This window comes from Lynx canadensis, chromosome D4 (assembly GCF_007474595.2).
Source record: "Lynx canadensis isolate LIC74 chromosome D4, mLynCan4.pri.v2, whole genome shotgun sequence".
Lineage (NCBI taxonomy): Eukaryota > Metazoa > Chordata > Mammalia > Carnivora > Felidae > Lynx > Lynx canadensis.
Genome location: NC_044315.2, coordinates 39,903,312 through 39,925,890, shown reverse-complemented (window position 1 = coordinate 39,925,890; position 22,579 = coordinate 39,903,312). Strand labels below are relative to the sequence as shown.

Sequence of the window (22,579 nt, the reverse complement as noted above, 5' to 3'; positions counted from 1 at the left end):
ACTCCCATACATACTGTAAGGGGAAAATGTAGACGCACGAGAAAAAAGGTAAGGGATTAGAACACCGCATGATATTTTAGAGCGGGATGGTCCTTTGCAATCGTCTGGTCCATCTTGTAGTTTACAGAAGAGTGAAGATGAGGCCCAGGAAGGGGAGAGGGGTTACGCTCATAGCTGAGTCATGTGACTTGCCCCTGAGAAATTTACCATGAAAATACATGAATAAAATGAAACAGCCAAAATGAGCCACTGGATTGGCCCCCCAATTATCAGTCTTAAAAGCTTGGCCCATTAAATGCCTACAAGTAAAGTACAGTTGCAAAATTATGAATATGTAAAATGGGTCTACTCTTCAGACTCATGCAGTGGGTCTACTGGTATGTGAAGTTCCTATGTAGGGCAAGGAATTCTGCTAAATACTGACTACACTGAATCCTGATGAGCCTGAGGAATACCATTGGCAGAATTAGCCTACTCTATCACATGAGTCTGCCACCAATGTTTTTTTTAAGTTTATTTTGAGAGAGAGAGGGAAGGGAGAACACATGTGAGTGGGGAATGGGCAGAGAGAGAGGGAGAGAGAGAATCCCAAGCAGGCTCCACACTGTCAGCACAGAGCCTGACCCAGGGATCCATCTGAGAAACTGTGAGATCACGACCTGAGTCAAAATCAAGAGTCAGATGCTTAACTAACTGAGCCACCCAGGTGCCCCTGCCACCGACATTGTTGAGAGAATACATTTGGATGTAGTATGTACGTAGTTTATGTATTACCTAGTGATTGGTTTAATGGCTAAAACGGCATCCTTCTGAAAGATCTGCCCTTGAGTTTTCATTTGAGCCCTGACAGAACATGTCCTTGAGTAAAGGTGTGAATTGTTATCATTTCATTCCGGTAGATGGTGACACAAGATCCCATGCTGAAGGCTGCCTTGCCTCTCTTTGCCAGATTCATTGTCAGCAATGGGCTGCAGACCAAACAGGGGGTGTTTGAGATCACACTGGAGACCGTGGACAGAGCCTTACCCGTGGTGACCAGGAACAGGGGGCTGAGACTGGCCGAGGGGGCCACGGGCCTGCTTTCCCCTGACCTCCTCCAGCTGACCGACCCTGACACCCCTGCGGAGAACCTCACCTTCGTGTTGGTCCGGCTCCCACAACATGGCCAGCTTTACCTGCGGGGGACAATGTTGCTTCGGCACAACTTTACTCAGCAGGACGTGGACAGCAGGAATGTGGCCTACAGGCACTTGGGAGGGGACTCCCAGGTTGACTGCTTTACTTTTGTGGCCACAGATAGGACAAACCAAGGCTTTGTTGTGGATGGGAGAGTGGGACAAGAACCTGTTACATTCACCATCCAGGCAAGTATGACAAATCCCCGGTTCATTGCCACAGGTGTAGAGAAAACAACTTTGGGAAGAATTATTTCCTCCTTCCCTTCCTTCTTTTATTCATCTGTGTACCGTGCAGTGTGTTTACAGCATGCCAGGCACTAAGCAAGGCACCAGGCGTATTAATACGGACAAGATAGATGTGGTCCCTGCCTGCCAGCTAATGACCAAGAGTCCGTGGTAGGACAGAAAGGAGCAGGAAACATGGGCTTTGGAGTCAGACTTGACTGGGTTGGAATTTCTATTTGCCATTTATTAGCCGTGTGACCTTATGAGAGTCTTTTAACTCTTCGAACTCAGCCTTTCTTCTTTGAAAACCATGCCTTACAGCATCGTGGTATCCAAGGCGCTAGTATATTGCCTGACATACATTAGATACTCAATATCTTGTAACTAGTGTTGTAATATCTACCTGTACTATTACAGTGATGCTTATTGGTCCACATCAGCTGCTGGCATTTTAACGGTTTTCGATTAAACATACGAAAACATACAAGGCAGCATCGATAGGACACATGAAATGATGATGAGAGACATAATTGCAGCAGTTACAAGTTCTGGAGTGTTAACTGTAGGGCAGACCCACTTTACGTAAATCTCATTTCCTTCTCATGAAAGGGGAAATTTTATCGTTTCCATTTAATAGGTGTTCGGAAATTCACAAGTTAAATACCTTGATCGAAACCAAATGAGGACCTCTAGTCTTTCTGATCCCAAATTCGGTGTCCTTTCTCTGGCACTACTCTGCCACATTTATGTTGCCTATCAGGATGATTTTGGGAGGGCATCATGTGTTTTTCTGTTTTTACTCAAAACACATCAAGCATGTTCTGTTTCTTAAACCCTTGAATCCACTCTCTTGGATATAGTTTTATCCTGTTCTACACACTTCCACCCACTGTAAGAAAGCTAAATCTGTGTGTTACTTCAGGATACCTTCTGATTATGCAAAATAATAATTTTCCCTTGCTCTTTAGTCCCTGTGTTGGTCAGGATTTCCCAGAGGAATAGCGCAGACAGGATGTATTATATAGAGAAAAGGAGAGAAAAAAGAAAGAGAAAAAGATTTGTTTTTGGAAATTGGCTCACAATTGTGGGGTCTGACATGTCCAAAATCTGCAAGGCAGGCTTCATCAGGAATTGATGTTGTGGTCTCCATCCAAAGGCAGTCTGGAAGGCAGAATTGCTTCGTATCTAGGGGACCTCAGTCTTGTCTCTTTAGGTCTTCACCAGATTGGATAAGTCCTACCCACACTATGGAGGGTAATCTGCTTTACTCAAAGTCAACAGACTGAAATGTCAACCACAACTAAAAAATACCTTCAACGGCAACATCTCGCCTGCTGTTTGACCAAACGAGCATCGTAGCTAGCAACCTTGACGTATAAAATTAACCATCGCAGTCTCTATCTAAGGTGGGATTTGAGTAGAAAGGTGGTGAGCCATGATGATGTGGAGTGGTGGCTGGATAAGTCTTTGTCTCTAGGGAGGTCCAGAAAATGTCCTGAATTATGATGCACTGGGAGAAGAGAGAAGGTACTGATATCATTGACACAGCGTGAAAGAAGTACTTTCTATGTAGTAACATTAGGGGTTTTTTTTTAATGATATGTTTAATTGTTATTTGTCTCATCCACTCTCCAGTCTATTAATATATTTTTTCCTGACCCTGACTCCCGACTCCCCGCACTAGGTAGAGGAATGTCATTGTGCTGTCCAATCAGTAATACGTTTCTGGGTCTATTTGTCTGCAAATTTGCAGGAGTTATACATTCTAAGTACAGGCCTCAGAGTTCCTTCCTACCCCCAGAGTAGAAAAGGAATAGGTAGTAGAATTTAGAAAAGCTATCAGAATTTAAGTCAGTCCAGTCCCAACAACAACACTCATCTTACAGAACATGGATTATAAGAGGGTGATCTCTTGAAAGTTGCAGAATTTACTGATATGAAAATGTTGGATATACGCTGTGAAGGTTCTTTTTCATCCAAAGGACAAGGTTTTCTTTGCCAAAAAATACTATTATGTGTAGACAAGGAAAGCCTCAAACTTTCTCCCCATAATTCTCCCGAATGTTCTGGTCTTCTGAGCAGAGGGGTCAAGCAGTTAGGAAGTAAGTGACTGATGCCCCTCAGGCTCTTGCTTTAGAGCTTTTTTGGTAAGACAACTAACGTCACTACCACTGAGGCATGAGTTGGTCCAGATCAGTCCCCCAAGTGTGGGTACACTACCCTTAGGCTCCCAACCTGGGTAAGTGAGGGCAAAGCCACTGGGCTTCACAAGTGCAAAACAGGTGCGTTTCACTGATATCAGCGTGGCACAACCTGAACTTCACATTGTAGGAAATCATGTCAGTAACCAAGATACTGCAATCTTGCTTCGAGTATTTCTTGTACTCTTCCATAAATGGGGACACACCCGGCGTGTGAGTGGGAAAGGACCAGTGTTCGTGCTTCTGTGGTTTATGCTGTCTGAGATGATTTTAGTGAATCCAAGACAGTTATCAAAGGATGTAGCCTTCCTTTTCTTTAAAAAAAATGTCTTGGCTCCAATATTTTAAAATACTTCTGGTATGCTAAGCCAGAAGACCTGGTTTTTGAAGAAACCAGAAGTTTAATGAGATTAGGGCAAGTAGGACCCAATACACAATAGGGGACCATGTAACCAGAGATTACTTTTTTTTTTTTATTTGAGAGAGAAAGTGTGAGTTGGGGAGAGGGGCAGAGGAGAGAGAGAATCCCAAGAAGGTTCTACACTCAGCTTGAAGCCTGACGCAGGCTCAATCTCCCTACTGTGAGATCATGACCTGAGCCCAAATCAAGAGTTGGGACACTCAACTGAATGAATCTCTGAGGTGCCCCCCAGAGCTTAAATATAATGTGTATTTTTTTAAGTTTATTTATTTACTTGAAAGAGACAGAGAGGAGAGAGCTAGGTGGGGGGGACCAGAGAGAGTGAGAGAGAATACCAAGCAGGTTCCACACTGCCAACGTGGAGCCCATTGTGGGGCTCAGACTCACAACTGTGAGACCATGACCTGAGCCAAAATCTAGAATCGGATGCTTGACCTACTGAGCCACCCCGGCTCCCCAAATATTAATATAGTTTTTTTTAAACAAATGATCACAACAGGCATTTATTCCTTTTGTAACACCTCTGTTTTTACAGAAAAATATATTTAAAAAAAAACACATCTACACTCAGCTGGTTAGAATGTTTGAGGATTTCTTACATGGCTCAAGTATTTTTATTTTCCTCGTCTGCATGGACCGTCCCTCCACTGGCCCAGTCCTCGTTATAGGAGTTTTCCCCCCAAAAGGCCATGATCATGATTTGACCCGCCCACCTCGCCACCCAAGTGCATAACTCTGAGGTTGTTGTCCGCACTTTTTAGGAGAAGGGAATGACTGTAACTTTTGGAAATTGTTTTGCTTTTTTTGTTTATTAAGTAATTGTTATTATAAAGAATTCATGAGCTGCAGAAAGGGACAAAAAAAAAAAAAATCCTTCACAATCATACCACTCAAAGATAACTAATTTTATGAGGCACCTGGGTGGCTCAGTCAGTTGAGTGTCTGACTCTTGATTTCCGCCTCAGGTCATGATCCCAGGGTCATGGGATGGAGCCCTGCATCAGGCTCCATGCTGAGCAGGGAGTCTGCTTAGGACTCTTTCTCTCTCCCTCTGCCCCTCCCCGGCTTGTGCACTTTTCTCTGAAGGATACTGTATTTCCTGTCAAGCATATTGCCTGTTTCCACTCTTCCTATGTTACAAAAATTCCTAATGTTATTAGATCTTTCTCAAAAAACATAATTTTTAAAGGTTGAATAGCACTCAGTGACAGGTAGGGATGGTTATAAATCTTCTGTTGGACTTCTATTTTGTGGATTTTCAAAATTGCTACTAAAAATTATATTTTAGTGAATATGTACCACATTTTTGTATAAATCTAATCATTTCTGCAGGACATACTCAAGAAAGTGAAAGTTTTGGATCAAAGTATATAAACATTTTTAATATATACATACGCCAAATTTCTCTACAGAAAATTGTCACTAATTGCACCGCTACCCGCAAATACAAAAATGACTGTTTCCCCAAGTAGTTACCAACATGATGTATGATTATTTTTGAAGAATGTTTAATTGTTATTTATTTTTGAGAGAGAGACAGAGAGAGACAGGACAGAGTGCGAGCGGGGGAGGAGCAGAGAGAGACAAAGACACAGAATCCGAAGCAGACTCCAGCTTTCTGAAGGTGCCAGCACAGAGCCCGACCTGGGGCTCAAACCCACAAACTGTGACATCACGACCTGAGCTGAAGTCGGAGGATTAACCAGCTGAGCTACCCGGTGCCCCTGATTATTTTTGTTAAAACAAACAAACAAACAACAAACAAACAAAAAAAAAACAAACCTTGCCAACCTGAGAGGAAAAAAAATACTTGATTGTTACAAAACTCCATGTAGAAATACACCATGAAGCATGGTATTTCCCCCCACCCAATTAAAAAAACATGTTTTGGGGTGCCTGGGTGGCTCAGTCGGTTAAGCGTCCAACTTCAGCTCAGGTCACGATCTCGCGGTCCGTGAGTTCGAGCCCCGCGTCGGGCTCTGGGCTGATGGCTCAGAGCCTGGAGCCTGCTTCCGATTCTGTGTCTCCCTCTCTCTCTGCCCCTCCCCCATTCATGCTCTGTCTCTCTCTGTCCCAAAAATAAATAAACGTTGGTGGCGCAGTCGGTTAAGCGTCCGACTTCAGCCAGGTCACGATCTCGCGGTCCGGGAGTTCGAGCCCCGCGTCAGGCTCTGGGCTGATGGCTCGGAGCCTGGAGCCTGTTTCCGATTCTGTGTCTGCCTCTCTCTCTGCCCCTCCCCCGTTCATGCTCTGTCTCTCTCTGTCCCAAAAATAAATAAACGTTGAAAAAAAAAATTAAAAAAAAATAAATAAATAAATAATAAATAAATAAATAAACGTTAAAAAAAAATGTTTAAAACAGGTTTGTACAAGTAAATGCTTACCGAATTTTGTCTATGTCTGTATGAACATATACGTGAACAAAAATGGTACTACAGTCATCTCTTATTCTGCAACTTACTGGTTTTTTGTTTGTTTACCAGTTGACACTAGTTGTGGAAATTGCTTATTATCAGTTCCTTCTACCTCTGTTTTTTAAAATAGCTGAATGATAGCTTATTATATCATACTGACACAAAATAGAGAGTCTTGTCACGGCATTTATTCTTTACTTTGCTAGGGTGAACCAAGATTTACAATAGTATCCTTATTGGGTAGTGAAGTTGATAATTCACTGGCTAGGAGATTGTGTTCCTGTACCTGTCGTTTGGTATCAGTGGTGAACTGTGCTAATTGCTTTGAACTTGCTCCTTCCCTAACCTACAACGGTCGTTTGCAAGAGGGTCCGAGCTTCATTCCATACCTGAAGGAGTGTTTGAACCTATCCGCCTCTTTCACTCGTAGGTCATTGCCCCTTCGCTATCTTCCCAAATGGAGTCTACCTGTTCAGTTTGCCTGGTTCTCATCCTCGGTGGAACAAATATGCAAATGCCTATAAATAAGCACCTTTCAGAGTGCCTGCGTGGCTCAGTCAGTGAAGCGTCTGGCTTTGGCTCAGGTCACAGTGTCACAGTTCATGAGTTCAAGCCCTGCGTCGGGCTCTGTGCTGACAGCTCAGAGCCTGGAGCCTGCTTCAGATTCTGTGTCTCCCACCCTCCCCTGCTCACACTCTGTGTGTCTCTCTCAAAAATAAATAAACATTAATTATAACAATCACCTTTCATTTTTTTCTAAGTATTTCTAGTTTTCACACCACATTTTGCCATTTGAACAAAGATGTGCCCCCCAAAAATGTTCAGTGCATTCGTGATGCATATCCTTATGCGTATCTTTATAACTTTATTTCTGTATATCACCAAGCGCTGGGAAAATTCAAAATTCCTCCTGTGGAGCTAACTTTACGTTTGCAATACAATTCTTGGGTCAATTTTCACGTATTCAGTCAACAAATATCCTTGAGCTGCTGTCATGGTTCAGGCACTTGTGCCAGGTGCAGGAATGCAGGGGTGCGGGTACGGGTGGAGACATAACGTCTGCCGTCAGGGAGCGTGTGTCCTAATAGGAGAGGTCAGATAGTGGACAATTCACAAAGCTGAGTCAAAGTTTATAATGGAAGTTAGCCTCTGCTCCAGGCACTATGATATTTACTGAGGATATTGTGAACAAGCCAGCCTTTAGCAGAAATGAACAATGAGGAGGGATAAATCATCTGAAATTTGGGGTAGATTATCATTGTTGACTATTAAGATCCTATGTTGCTTGGAGATGAGAAACCTTTGTCCTAAAAGCGTATGTAATTATGACTATCCAGGTTGACCAGTTGGACAAAACAGCCCCCCGTATCACACAACTTGCACTCCCCTTCTCAAGTGGGGCTCCTGAAAAATGGCTGTTATGGGATTACCTCACTTCCCATGTGTTGAAGGCAACAGACCCTGACACTGATGAACGATCTGATCATCTTTAAAATTCTACGAGGCCCCCAACACGGACATCTGGAGGACACAACAACAGGTACTTGCCTTCCTTGATCCTTGTAATCGCTCCTCTTAAAATACCCAGTAGCTGGCAACGCGAGAGAGTAATTTAATTACGTGTCGGCCCATTTGGTAAACACTCCCCAGGGCTTACTGATAGATGCAGTTTGTAAATCAATATCGGTGCTAAAGAGGGTTTGAGGCTGAGCTTCCCTAAATTCATCTTGAGTGGGAGAACCAAGTTACTGATACGCAGCTGTTTATTGCTTATAATTCTTTCTATCAGCCAGATTGTAATATAGTCAGAGGAACACAGAGTGTCAGGACCAAATTCATATTTGTGAGTAATTTTTTTTAATCGGGAGTTCTAAATGATATCAGTCACGAAACAAAGAAATGAAATTGGGAGGGGCAGGATGGTTTCTCCAGGATTGTATTTTATTTTGCTTCATGAAGACAATGATCAGAATGTGTCACTAAAAATAATGGCACAGAATTTGAGATTTATTGCTGTATCTTCCTACTCTCCCCTATTTTTTGTATTTTCTTTAAGACAATATTTCTGAGCCAAAGTAAAATTTAAAGCCTAATATAACTTTATTGCATATGAGTTTTAAGATACTTGCCGTAATGTTCATTTCTTTAAAAATGTATACTTTGGCTGTTCTTAAAGCTGTGCTTAAAATGGGCATACAATTTATCAACTTTTATTTAACGTTTTGTTTGAATCCCTGTGAAATGTATTCATTTCTTTTTTATAGGTGAATTATCCACGAGAAATTTATCCAAAAGGACTTAAAACAGTAAGACCATTCTTTACATCCTAAACCCATCTTTGGAAGTTAATTCAGATATCCTGGAATTTCAAATCATGGACCCCACAGGGAACTCTGCCGCTCCTCAAATGTAAATTATTTTTGCTTGTTCAGTGTCCTGTATATAATGTCCAGAATGTATCTGATTATGAATGTGAAATATTCTTTTCAAACAAAATATGAAGATCAATGGACAGGCCATTTAGAAGCCCACAGAATTTATTTTTGGAGAAAGAATTTTCTTTCTCATGGGTGATAATAGGAAAGCCAGTAGTCTTATAGAATATGAGAATATTAGAAATTTAAGTTATATAGTGATGGCTCATTCATGTGACTCATGTAAATGCTTACACTTCTACCTACACACATACACACACACACACACACACACACACACACACACACACACAGAAGTTTCTGTCTTGACAATTGACTGACATTCAGGACTGAGTTTGCAGGCTCATGTACAAATCGTGCAGCAAGAGGTCACTCTAGGACTGCGTTAGTAACCAGAGTCTTTTAAAATACCTACAGCAGGAAGAATGGGGTAGTCAGGAAGTGTTAGCATAACATCTCTTCCCTTCCAAAGAAACGAAAAATCCAAATGATTACTTGTGACTGCATCTTTAAGCTAATAAACCTATCGCAGGTAAGATGAAGACAGCGTAAAGGGGAAAATAGACAAGTAGTGACGCTTAGAAACGTACAGAATGTACAACCATCAGAGTAACAATCCTCACAATTACAAGATGAATGACTATTGTAATATTTCTGACGGGGCCCCTGTTCTAAACTTCTCTTGAGTGTAGACCTTGAATAGCTTACCAGCTAGCAGAAAATCACAGAAAGGTTAATTATAGTCCAATTCTCCTTGTGCTGTGTTTTTCTTTTGAATTTTGAGACTCTTCCCAGTCACCTTACAGAAAAGTCGCTTATTTATCCTAGTTTCTGTATTTGCTGCCATCTAATCAAACTACATGTCATAAGCTGGTACAGCCCCCTTATGGGCTTTTTATGTCAGAATATAGACAGAGAAAGAAAACAAATTCGCCTCTCTGGTTTCCATTCTTACTTTTTCTGACCCTGGATTGTAGTTCCAATTGTTGCCAGCAGAGGTCTCTATAGTCATTGTTAGAAAAACGCATTCCCTTAACAAAATTCATTCCCAGAGTCCCACCTGCATGGCCCTGATATAAAGTACCTGCCCAGATTTACAACCTTCCCAGATTTTTATTGAGTGGCTATTATATGCCTGGTTCACAGTAGCAGAAGCTTGGAAATAGGCATGAAGAAGGAAAACGTGGGCCCTGACATGAAAATATAATCATGAGGTTATAAACTTCAAATGGATGACCACCACCCATTAAACTGATCTTGTCCGAAGAAACAATTCCTTGGCATTACCATCCTTATAGAAAATATATTACCTAATTGCAATTTCAGACAAATGTCTTCCAATTCTCAAGAAAATGAAAAAAAAAAAAAAAACCTGTTCCAAAATCATTATAAATTGATTACATTTGCTTTTATTTAAAAAAAAATATTTATTTACTTAAGTACTCTATACACCCAACATGGAGCTTAAACTCAAGACCCTGAGATCAAGAGTCACACGTTCTTCCGGCTGAGTCAGCCAGGGGCTCCTATATTTGCTTTTTATTATATTTTTATTTTCTTTATTTTTTAAAGCACACACTTTTAAAAATTTATTATTATTATTTTTAATGTTTATTTTTGAGGGGTGGGGGAGGGGCAGAGACGAGAGAGACACAGAATCCGAAGCAGGCTCCAGGCTCTGAGCTGTTGGCATACAGCTTGAAGCGGGGCTCGAACTCAGGCCACCCCAGCGCCCTGCCTGCTTTTAATAGTATGACTAAAGAACAGGAGTATTGATCAGACTTGCTGTTGACCGAATGCTGACCCCTATTCCTCCACCTGTTAGCATAGCATGGCTGACGATTTTTTTTTTCCTCCCAAAGTGGTGCTAGATTGATATTGTTTCAACTACGCGTCCTTTTCATTCCTCAAGGTTACTAAGGACATTGCTTTTGAAGATGATTTGTGTTTTAAATAATTCTCAAATTCATAGGAGAATCACAGAAGAATTTATAATCTTAATCGAGGCTATTTTAGATAGATTCCTGCTTCTATGATATGTTTTCATGTACCTTGCTGAAGATATTTCTATTTCAGCTTGAAATGATGGGAACCAGCAGAACAAGATGATATAAAATGTGCCTACCAAGGGTGAACCAGAAGTAATTTTGATTTGCTTTTTGACACATATCACATTGCTTTCTTTAGAGTGGTAGGGGAGGGTAGAAATTACTGCGAATTTATGTTCATAATTTGTGAATGCATAGCTGTCCCTTACCCTCATTGGAAGTAGATGTTTTGGAACAAGAAGCATATTATTCCAGTAAGAAACATTTTGCGAGTAGTTATCTGTCTTTCCAAAGCAGCCTGCAAGGAACATAGTTACATGTACAATGTATGTTATAGGCATTTGCAATACAGTTGTTTTCTGCTCTATTCCCTTACTCTTCATTTTAATGTCACAACCACCTAGGAGTTAGGTACCATCATAATCCAGAATCAATAGGTGTGAAAACTAAAGCACGTTGATGGGAGGTGACTTTTCAAAGCTCATGTAACTAATTAGTGAAGGAGCTGGGATTCAGACCCAGGAAGGACGCTCTAGAGTCCATGGTTTCCTTCATTGTACTAAAGAACTTCTGGCCCACTCTTTAATTTTTCTTTAACATTTATTCATTTTTGAAGACAGAACGCAGGCAGGGGAGGGGCAGAGAGAGAGGGGGACACAGAATCGGAAGCAGGCTCCAGGCTCTGAGCTATCAGCACAGAGCCTGATGTGGGGCTGAACTCATGAACCCCAAGATCATCACCTGAGCCGAGGTCAGATGCTTAACCGCCTGAGCCACCCAGGCACCCACTTCTTCCCCACTCTTAACAAGTCTGCTAAACTGGCCTATTGGGAAAGGAGCAGCAGATTTGTCTTCTCTTCTTCTCTCTAGTCATTGGCCACCCAGGCGATAAGAAGGAAGTAATACTTACTCGTTAAGGACTTTAAGTTTTAGCTTTTTTTTAAAAATAAATTACAGCTATTAATATTAATGTGCAGTCCATGTCCAACCCAATGGGAATTACGATATAGATAACAAACAATAAGGCACCACACTTGGAGCCAAAGAACAAAACAACAGGGCTTGAGCTTTGGCTATGCCATTGACCTAGGTGATCGTGCAAGCCTTAGTTATCTCATCTGTCAAATGAGGGCCAATACCACAATTTATTTAGAGAAACAAATGAGATAAAGCATGTGAGAGCATCTTGCATCTTTAAAGTCCTTGACAAATGTGACTTGCAGTGGTGATTGCTGTTGTTCATTCATATGAGTACGAGATTGATTGTTTGAAGAAGTATCATGATTCACAAAGTAAAACAGTCAATATGCTTATGAATGACTAAGCTAAGTCTTGTGTAATTTCATGTTCTTGTTTGGCTGAGACGGATTAATAGATTAATATTCCATGCATTTGGAGGGGGTGAAAACCTTCTGTAATAAAGTTAAAGGGAACCACTGGTGCAATCTGGAGCAGAAAGGAGGCTCTTTTACAAAAACCAGAAGGACCCATGTTCAGTGGGATTGTTCAGGATCTTGACTGCTAGTAGTTTTTTGCTATTGCAACATATCTATAGAATATCAATAATGAAGGGTCATTAGATATTCCATTAGAGAAGGTGTTAGGATGGGGCGCCTGGGTGGCTCAGGCAGTTAAGCGCCTGACTCGGTTTCAGCTCAGGTCACGATTTCATGGTTTTTGGGATCAGCTCCGCATTGAGCCCCACATAGGACTCTGGACTGACAGAGTGGAGCCTGCTTGGGATTCTTTCCCTCCCTCTCTCATCTGCCCCTCCCCTGCTTGCATGCACATGCTTGCTCTAAATAAATAAATAAAATAAATAAGTAAATAAACAAACTTAAAAAAAATAAGGTGAAAATGCAATTTAAAAAAAAGGCATTAGGAAGTCTTGATCAAGTTGTGGCTAGCTGGCTAGCTAGTTAGTATGCTGTTTAACTGCATCACAACCTAGAATTGCGGAGATGCTTGTATGGAGTGGGAGTCTCCGAGACAGGGAAATATTATACAGCATATCTCCACTTGATTTGACTCTAGAACTACCACCACCCCACCCCAGAATAGCTCACGGAACAAATTTCGCATGGGATACAATTGGGAGACATTTTATCGTAATAGCAATTATTCATAACACTAAAACCCATGGAATTTGCATAAAGATTTCGATTTGGCTAAGCGCCTAATTTCAGGCACAGTGCTAGGTGCTTTCCCATATGTTGTCTGATTTAATCTGCAAAATACAGTCCTCTGAGGGTGATAAGGAAATTAGGCTCCACGCATTTAAGTAATTGGCCACAAGTCGCTAAATGAATGAGCGGCAGAGCTGAAAGTGAACCCTGACCTCACGACCTCAAAGTCAGTGCCCATCTCATTGGCTCGTGCCTTGGCATGACTCACTCGTCATACCTGTCTTCTAGCCCTGCCCCAATCTCAGGATGGTCTGCAGAGCTCCCAAGCTCAGCTAGCAAGGCCTCGCTCTGTTCCTCAAAAACACCTTTGCAGCCCACAGGTGCAGCCAACTGCTGACCGAGGCAGTTTCTTAACACATCTTCTACATTGACCTCTTTCATGTGCCCACTGGGGGAAAAAAAAGTGAACTTAAAAAGAAAAGTTGACCCAGGCTGAAGTTCGGCATAAACTCTGGGCTGCTTCTCCAGCTGCTGCATGATTCCAAGGACGGATTCTTCTCCTCCCTCTGGCTACCCTTATTCATTCTTGGCTTCAAAAGAGAAAGGACAAAGAGATCAAACCGAAAAAGAATTTCTAACAGGCGCACCCTGCAACGTTTTAGCAACTTTTATGAAACACCTTGCGGGGGAAGAGGTTGAAACTATGTGCTAGGTAAAGATTTCACATTATACCCCCAAGCCAGGAGTTAAAGTATTTGTCTCCCGGTAGATCTAAGAACGCGCAGAGGAAGGGAAGGGAAAAAAATGGCACTTATTAAGCACCCACTGTGTACAGGTGCTTTATACATACTAATGAATTTGAATTTTCATCATTTCACAGGAGTATCATTCTCCTCGTTTTAAACGGATTACAAATGGAGGCCTAGAGAGACTGGGTAACTGACCATAATCACACACTAATAAGTGGTTGCAAGATGTGTCTGACTCCGAAGCACCGGTTTAGGGTACTCACTATCCTGCCTCCTGGCTAAACACCGTTTTCCCATTACCACGAGAGAAAGACAGCATCAGAAACACAGGTGTTCATAGCATTAGATTATGGAGATTAATAGCATCCTCTTTGAATTGATAAGCCTTAGAACACTTGGAAAAATATTTTTTAACCTTTCGGTTTTCTTAAGTCATATGCTACTTGATTATAAATGAAGAGCTAGTCGTAAGAATAATTTACTCACAATTTTCGCTTCTGTAAAACCTTTCACTGAGAAACTCAAAATACTTAATGAGTATCCATTAAGGCTCATTTAACCCCTTTGAAGTACAGACTCATCATTATTTACTTTGGGAAGTGAGGAAACTGAGGCATAGAGCAGCTAAGTACCTTTTTCCCACACTCTTGTTAACCTAGATTAATGTCCCAGATCCCAAACTGGGGTTTTAATCCCAAGTGGTTCTTGCAGTTCATTGTTCCTTCATGTAAATGAGTCAAGTAGCCGCAAATAAGATATCAGAAAATATATATATATTTTACTTTACTGCAACACTATCGAGAATTTGGGTAAGATAATTCTTTGCCATGGAGTAGGGGAGAGCTGCGGGCAGGCAGGGTGTCCTGTGTATTTTAGGATGTTTACAGGATCCTTGGTCTCTACCCACTAAACACCACCATCACCCCCTTCCCAGTTGTGACAATCAAAGCTGTCTCCAGACATTGCCAAATGTTGAGAATCATGAACATACCTTAGATACCGTAGATGTGTGTTAAGCAATCATTCTTTACGATAGAATGTTCTTTTATCAACGCTATCTTTCTCAATACCCTTATAGAATACAAGAATAGCTAAAGAATCCAGAGTAAGGGCCAGAAAGAACATGTGAGGATCATCTATCCTAGATTTTTTTTTCAAATTTTATGATTTAACATCAGTTAATAGGGCTGGGGAGAAAAAAGGTTTCAGCGGTCAACTTGGCCTGGGAAACAGTGGGTAAAAAAATTCCTTCCTTCATTTAACAAATATCTATTGAGCACTTACTATTTTCTGGTCATTCTCCAGGGGACTTGGGACTGTATCAGTGAACCAGAGGCCTCTGTTTACTTAGGCACACGCTTCATATCTAAATAAATTAGGTAGTATGTGGCCTGTATGATACTACTTTGGAAAATGACTACTTTGGAAAATTGGTCAGGATAAGGGGGATCGTAGATGCCAGACTTTGGGCATGGATTGACTTTAAACTGGGTGTTTAATCTCAATTTTCAAGAGTCTCTTAAACTGAGGGTTGATGGGGGGTGGGAGGGAGGGGAAAGTGGGTGATGGCATTGAGGAGGGCACCTGTTGGGATGAACACTGGGTGTTGCATGGAAACCAATTTGACAATAAATCTCACATTTAAAAAAATAAAATAAAATGCTAACTATCTGAAAAAAAATAAATTGGGTGCTTAAATGGCTTTTCTGGTATTCATACCAAAAATTGGTGAAAAATCAACAAAAATGTTATCTGAGAATCAACTATGTGAGATCTATAATTAAAAGTATAGTATATCTAATATTATTATCTAATACTCTTACTTATAAATTATGTCCTATACATCCTTAAATCAGTATTATACTACACACACACACACACACACACACACACACATCCCTCTTCCCTCTGGAGAGGCCGTTGTTAAGATATTTATAACCATATCACTGCTTATATGTGTATGTAAAATATAACAAGGCAATATGTAAATTTAAAGTATGTGCCAAAGTAAAACAAAAGAAGAGGCGTAAGAATGGAGATGGGAACCTCAACAAAGCAAGACAGCTGTCTCATGCTGCACTTCAAGATCCCGTTGTGCATGGTAGAGGGACCAGAAGCCTCATGACTTATAATCTGGTTTAATCTCTACTGTTGCATCCTCTGTCTTCCACTCACAGTAGTGGTTGTTGGAAATTCAAATTCAGTTTCCACGTTATATCAAATTTCTTATTGTGATAAGTACCCCACAATCACTGAGGGGAGTGTTTCTCAACTGAGGATGATTTACCCCTAAGGGACATTTGGAAATTTCTGGAAATAGTTTTGATTAGAGGGGCCGATGTGACTGCATCTAGCAGGCAGAGGTCAGGGATGATTCTAACCATCGTACAATGCACAGAACAACCTCAGTTACTATCTGGTCCCAATGTCAATGGTCTCCAAGTTGAGAAACCATGACCTAGGGAATTAAGGAATTCTCACTTCTTGCTAACTGACTTGAAATGATTGCCATATGGTCTCACATAAAGTGAGTCCATAAACTTCATTTCTGACCTTAGATTGAGCTTTGCCCAATGGCAATAGGAGAAGGGAGGGATCGTTAAAATGTGAAGATCCGACTCAACTCTTGTCTACATAACACCTACACATCCAGAGCTTTCCAAATTTCTCTCGTGGGCTCCTGCATCTGGTTATCTACATGATGCCCAGCATACAGCTATGTGGCTTCTCACAGGGAGAATTCCTAAGTGATTGACTGCGTCTCTTTTCTTTTAGGTGTTTGTGTAGAATTTAAGCAAGTCTCAGCAATAGAAAGATCTTCAAAGTCAGTACTGCAAAAACCAAACACATTCAAAACATGTGTTGCACATATCCTGTAGGTATGCATGTGCTTTGTGATTTAAATATTTTTCTGGAAGGCATATAGCGTGGCTTACATTTCATGGCTTTTCAATGGGTCTTGATTATTTATAGTGAGGAAAATAAAACTAGAACCGTGTGTGATGACAACGTTATCCTGTAAGCAGTGTGCAACTTTCTAATGGTGCATCAGGGAAATGTGCACACTTTCCCAAACACCAAAGCCCTTCGTGCATTGAAGCTGAACGGCACTCTTTGTGGTCCCTTTACGGATCTAGATCAGCAATCAAAATTGCATTTAGCTTTAGGCCTTGAGGTCGCCTGGATCTGCAGAGTGACATTGATGAATTTTTGCTTGTCGTGGTTCGTGTTAGCAGTAGATGGATTCTCTGAAGATTGGACGTTGAAACTCATTTAAACCTTATTGAGACTTAGCTGAAATTCATTGTATTTATCTATTTCACTCATTCCCATTGCTTTTCTTCCCTTCCTGTTTCATCTTTCTGTCCTTTCCTTCAATCCATCTTGTTGATTTTCCCCCCTTCTCATTTAGCGGGGTCCTTAAGGATTCTTGGCAATATGTGATTTTTATGGCATTTGTCATATTCTTGTCACTTGTTATCTTCTGGTTCTTTTATTTTTATTTTTTTAATGTAATTTATTGTCAAATTGGTTTCCATACAACACCCAGGGCTCATCCCAACAAGTGCCCTCCTCAATGCCCATCACCCACTTTTCCCTCTCCCCACCCCCCAGTCTTGTGATTCTTTAAGCATAGCCATTTATTTCTTTACTTCTTGACCATTCCATGCCAGATTTGAAATCAGTTACATCAAAAACCCATGAAGATCCCAAATATTTCTAATATGAAGATTCTGTTTTCACGTCAAAATCTTATGAAGACCAGCAAGCCAGTGACAATAAATTTATGTACTGACTGAATAAACATGTATGTTCATATAGATTTATGAACCTCTCCCATAATTCCATGCTCCCACACTACCTTGTCCCACTGGCCCCTTGCCCTTGGAGTAAGACACAGTGCTATTGAATTTATCTTGCTGGTTCACTTAGAGTATGTAACTGTGACACATGATTGGTGCAAAAACATGAAGAGGTTATGAGGGGATACACTTACTCTTTAATATGAATGGTCCCCAGGAAAGCCTGAAGAACTCTGGAATTTGGAGACTCCATGCCCTACATGGTGGCACCCAGGATTTCTAGTTCTGCAGGAAAAAATTAAAAAAAAAATACATTTAGAAATCTAGAATAAAGAGCATACATCTAGTTGGAAGATTGAGAATACAGTAAGGCAACCACTGAGGGTTTTGAAAATGTATAATGAAAGGGAAAAGAAAGAAACAAAAGTAATGAAGTGTGTTAAATGATGATAGTGAAGATTGCTTGTGTCTTATATTGCTGAAGGTTGCAGGGGTGCAAAAGGTAAGAACACGTTTGGAGAGAAATGTTTAGGTAACCAACTTCACATCTTCTCACCTCAAAAAGGTAAATGTAGGGATAAAATTGTATTCCTCTGCTTGAGCTCAAGCAACAGGAGTCATGAAGGACTTCAACTGGGAAGAAGAGTGGTACAGAAGGAATGGAACATTTGGCTTCAGATGTAGGCTGGAGATTTCAACTCTGCCATCTATTAGCTTTGTCATAGCTTTTTAACTTTAAGCTGATTATTTAACCTCTCTTAAGCTTGGTTTTCTTTTCTGAAAAAAAGAAAAAAAGAAAAGAAAAAAATTCTCTATGTATTATGAGGAGTAAAGTAGACAGCTCCCATCCAATGTTGGGATCACTAAATCTCTTGTGGGAAAAAAGACCACCCCTGGTTATCAGGTTTGTTCAGTTGCATCCAAGCTACATGTCAGTCAGCCCTTTTATATGCACAGAAGAAGGAATAGATAGTGGTTATAAAACCCATGCACATTTTAATTCCTGGGCACATCCTGAAAGATAACAGGTTATTAAACTGAACCTAAGTTCAGAGATATGCATCTGGAACAGTTCTTGATGTATTAATGAGGGCCAAAAAGTAAGAGAGAAGATTTCCTAACAGTGGCCTTTCCTAAAAAAAAAAAAAAAAAAAAAAAAAAAAGAGAGAATGTCTCCTTGAACTTCACAACTGCTGGTTTATTTCCCTTCAGAGCACTCAGGTTTGAGTCCCTTTCTTGTCATTAATAACTGGGGGACCTCTGACAGCTTCTTAACCTTAGTTTCTGCATTTGTAAAATAGAATTCTAACATTTACTCTTTCTGCCTCATGGCATTTGTTGTAAGCATCAGATGAGATTGTTAGTGAAATTTCTTTTTGAACTAAAAGGTATCAAGTAAGTGTAAGGAATTTTTAACACTGTTATACGTTGATGAACCACGTCTGTCACCATGAGAGGAACCTCCCACCATGAGTTCCATCTCCTACCAATCAGAGGATCCCTACTGGCATTTACTATGCATTTTTAAAAATTATTTTCTCTTTTCTTTTCCTTTCATGTACAGCTTGGAACTGAAGTGGTCTCATATTGAATGGTCACAGGCTGAATATGAGGTCTGTGAGACTGTGGGCATATTATCCTTAGAAATTACCAGAAGGGGATATTCCATGGACTCAGCCTTCGTGAGTGTAAAGGTAACAAGTCTAAAATATAAACTTCCAGGCTAAAACTTGGGTTGCTGGTTGGTGCCTTTCATGATTTTCTTAAAGAGAAAACCAGAGTAACCAAGGAGATTTCAAATTGCAGGATTGCCACGTTTATTTTGGAGATTCTACATCAAACATCTCCTTGTCCTTCCACCTTTTATCTAACTTCATTAGCTCCTGGATAAGGAATTTCTAACTCACTTTTAAGACCTGAAGTTTGATTTTACGGGGAGATGGATCCAACCTAGTGAACCCTGGCCAAGCTCTGCTTTGGAAAAGAAACCCTGCACGTAAGACATTCAATGAGGTCTCCAGACCACATTTCAGCCCCCAAATGGCTTTCTCTTAGTATGCACCAGGATCGCTTCGTGTGGTCTCAGTGGATGAGGAAAATCAAGGGACAAACTTAAGGGTCACCCAGGTTGGGGCGCCTAGGTGGCTCAGTCAGTTGAGCATCTGGCTCTTGATTTCAGTTCAGGTCATGATCCCAAGGTCATGGGATCGAGCCCACGTTAACCTCCATGCTGAGCATGGAGCCTGCTTGGGATGTCTCCCTCTCTCCTTCTCTCCCTCTCTCTCTCTCTCTCTCTCTCCTCCTGGGCCCTTCTCCTGCACTTGCATGAGCTTTTCTCTCTCAAAAATAAAAAAGAGTCACCCAAGTCAAAATTAAGAGAACATTTATCAATCCAGGCCTCTGAGATATAAAGGATACTCAGTAATCACTTTTAGATTGATTAGTCAACTTGCTATTGCTTTCCATAGACACGGACCATGGAGCACAACCGAAGACGTCTAGAATTGAAGGATTTTTTTTTTTAGGAGTTGCCATCACAATGCCACTTCAAGAGAATGGCAGCTGAAAAGCTTTCACAAACTAACAATGGCAAATGAGCTTTGAATACTGCTCCTCAATCTCCTGAAAAGGGCAGTGAGTGATATTAGCTTTTGGGGAAAAAAAAATGGTCATCTCAGTTAAATCTCAATTATAATAATCAATTCAAATCACCCTCAGAACCTTGTGCACCTGAATTCTACCATATCCACATTTGGTATTTATCTTTCCAGATTGTTCACACAAAAAGAAATCTGTCCGAACGGTTTTCTAATAACGCTTTGGTCTTCTACAGACAACACCATATGCTCGAGTCTAGAGTTTTGGGCCATATACCATTCACCTTGCCAGGTAGAAAGAACATATGTGGTGTGACAGGGAACCTTTTGTCTCCCGAAGCTGAATGCACACTGTGAGCCTGCCAGCTGAGTGGCCAGGCCTTCATCAAACACAGCCCTGAGCCTCCAGGGACAGCTCTACCTAGAGCCCAGGTGCTTACTGGCGTCTTGACCAGAAGCAGAGAAAGAGAAAGCGCTCTCCCCTGTGTTGTTTGCACTGGTTCGAATTGTGCACCTTCACCGAGATCATTGCTCCGACCACCTTGCCTCAGACCATTCCTTTTCCCACATCGGATTCTGCAAACCCAGTGGTGGTAAATACTAAGTACTTGCACGTGCACGGAAATGTAGCTTCCAGCATATGGTGGATACAGGAGAACGATGGGCTGCCTTTTCGCAACGAAAGGTGGTTCAGGAAGAGCCTTGGCATCGTAGGCCAAGAACAAATGGAAGCCTGGGAGGAAGTACCCTCTTCAGCAAAACGTTTCCGCTGCAGACCCATTAGCAGATCTCGGGGCCTTTGATTATAAATGGAGGTAGGATCTAAAGCCAGAAAAAATGGGAACTTTTAAGTTTGCAATTGTGCACTTGATTTCTTTGTTGGAAAGTGAGGAAATATAGTAACTCCCTTTCTGGGCCATCTTAGATGTCTAAAAGAGTGCAAGGTAACAGCTGCTTGTTGTGCTTACGCAGGGTTCCCATCCGATGACCTTTTTCAAACTCGCCAAGGACACTCTTCTTAACACGTATTTAGGCTCCCTCTGGGGGAAGATAAGGTCGTGACTTGAGAGCCCTAAATCCCCTCTGGTTTTTAGCCCTACGAGTGGGGAACAGGAGATCAGTAAATCGTCTCTTTAGAGCAATTTTTGTTGTTGTTGTTGTCGTTAACAACTTACTTGATGGAGCCTCGAAAACCCTCAGTCCTGCGTGCGGATTGATTTTGTGTGGCTGTTCACCAGGTCTGTCATCCCCGTGGAGCTTTCATTCACTTCTGTGAAGTGAGATGGTTTCACCCAGACAGGAGAATGGACGAGGCCTGTTTCGGTTCAACCTGTCAAAGTCACTCAGTGCCCTGGAGCTCGTAGGGTACCTCACAGCTACTTGTCTGGTGCTACTTCTCCTCCCCCACTCCCTTCCCTCCCAGACACTATTTCAAAGCCAGGTTGGGGTAGGAGGAAGGTAAGGTAATAAATGGATACTCATAACAAAGAGAAAAATATTGTTTAAAATTTATGTTGCTTTCTCCAAAGACCAAATCGTTTAGAAAGAAGCGAGAAGAAAAAAAGAAAAAAAAAAAAAGCTTTACTTTTACTTCCGTTGATATTAGTCTAAGAAAAAAGTTAACTTTAAGGAAGATCCATGTAGCCTAGATCTAAAATGGTTGATTATAATTTTTAAAAAGCCCTTATGTTAAAAAACAGACTTAAGAGCATGAATTTAAGGGCACCCGGCTGGCTCAGTCAGTAGAGCATGCGACTCTTGATCCTGGGGTCATGAGTTCAAGCCCCAGGTTGGGCATAGAGCCTCCCTAAAAAAAAAAAAAAAAAAAAAAAAAAGGCATGAATTTAATCTGTTATGATACTAGACTAGATGTTTCTCTATTAAAATAATATTTATTTTTCTTAAAAAGGATATTTTCTTTTCCCTCTTAAGGTCAAGCAAGTGTCCGCTACAGTTGGAAAAGACTTCACTCTGACTCCATCTAAACTGATTCAGTTTGACCCAGGTACATTTCGTGTCTATAGTTTGTTTCTTGTTTTTTGTAAGAATGTGTGGAGATAATGGGGACTCACTTCAGCCCCTGCAAGAGAGATCAGTTTGGCCTTGAGGTCTTGCCCTTTGTGTTTCACTTAATCACAAGTGAATATTCGTTTAAAATGAGAAGAAAACTCATAACGAATAAAAAGAAAATATCCAGGCAAATATCCAAAAAATCCAGAAAATCATTAAAAAAATTATTTAGAGTCCTAACCCAAAGCTGAAATAGCCTCATATTGTGATGGAAATTTTCAGAATGTCATATTCACATGAGAGGCCATTTCTACATGATTTCTCTTGGAATAGGTTGCTTTGAGGAGATTGCGGGGAAGATTCATTAGATAG

At 41.0% G+C, this 22,579-nt stretch overlaps 1 protein-coding gene across 1 annotated transcript in view; it reads left to right on the top strand.

Moving 5' to 3' along the window:
• The first annotated feature begins 899 nt into the window (after positions 1 to 899).
• FREM1 (FRAS1 related extracellular matrix 1) overlaps positions 900 to 22,579 on the top strand; it is a 47,388-nt gene continuing 25,708 nt past the window's right edge. Inside the window, 8 exon segments of the mRNA XM_030293827.1 lie at positions 900 to 1,364; positions 7,777 to 7,815; positions 7,817 to 7,862; positions 7,865 to 7,914; positions 7,916 to 7,979; positions 8,704 to 8,848; positions 19,165 to 19,294; positions 22,130 to 22,202. Coding sequence (XP_030149687.1) covers positions 900 to 1,364; positions 7,777 to 7,815; positions 7,817 to 7,862; positions 7,865 to 7,914; positions 7,916 to 7,979; positions 8,704 to 8,848; positions 19,165 to 19,294; positions 22,130 to 22,202 — 1,012 coding nt within the window.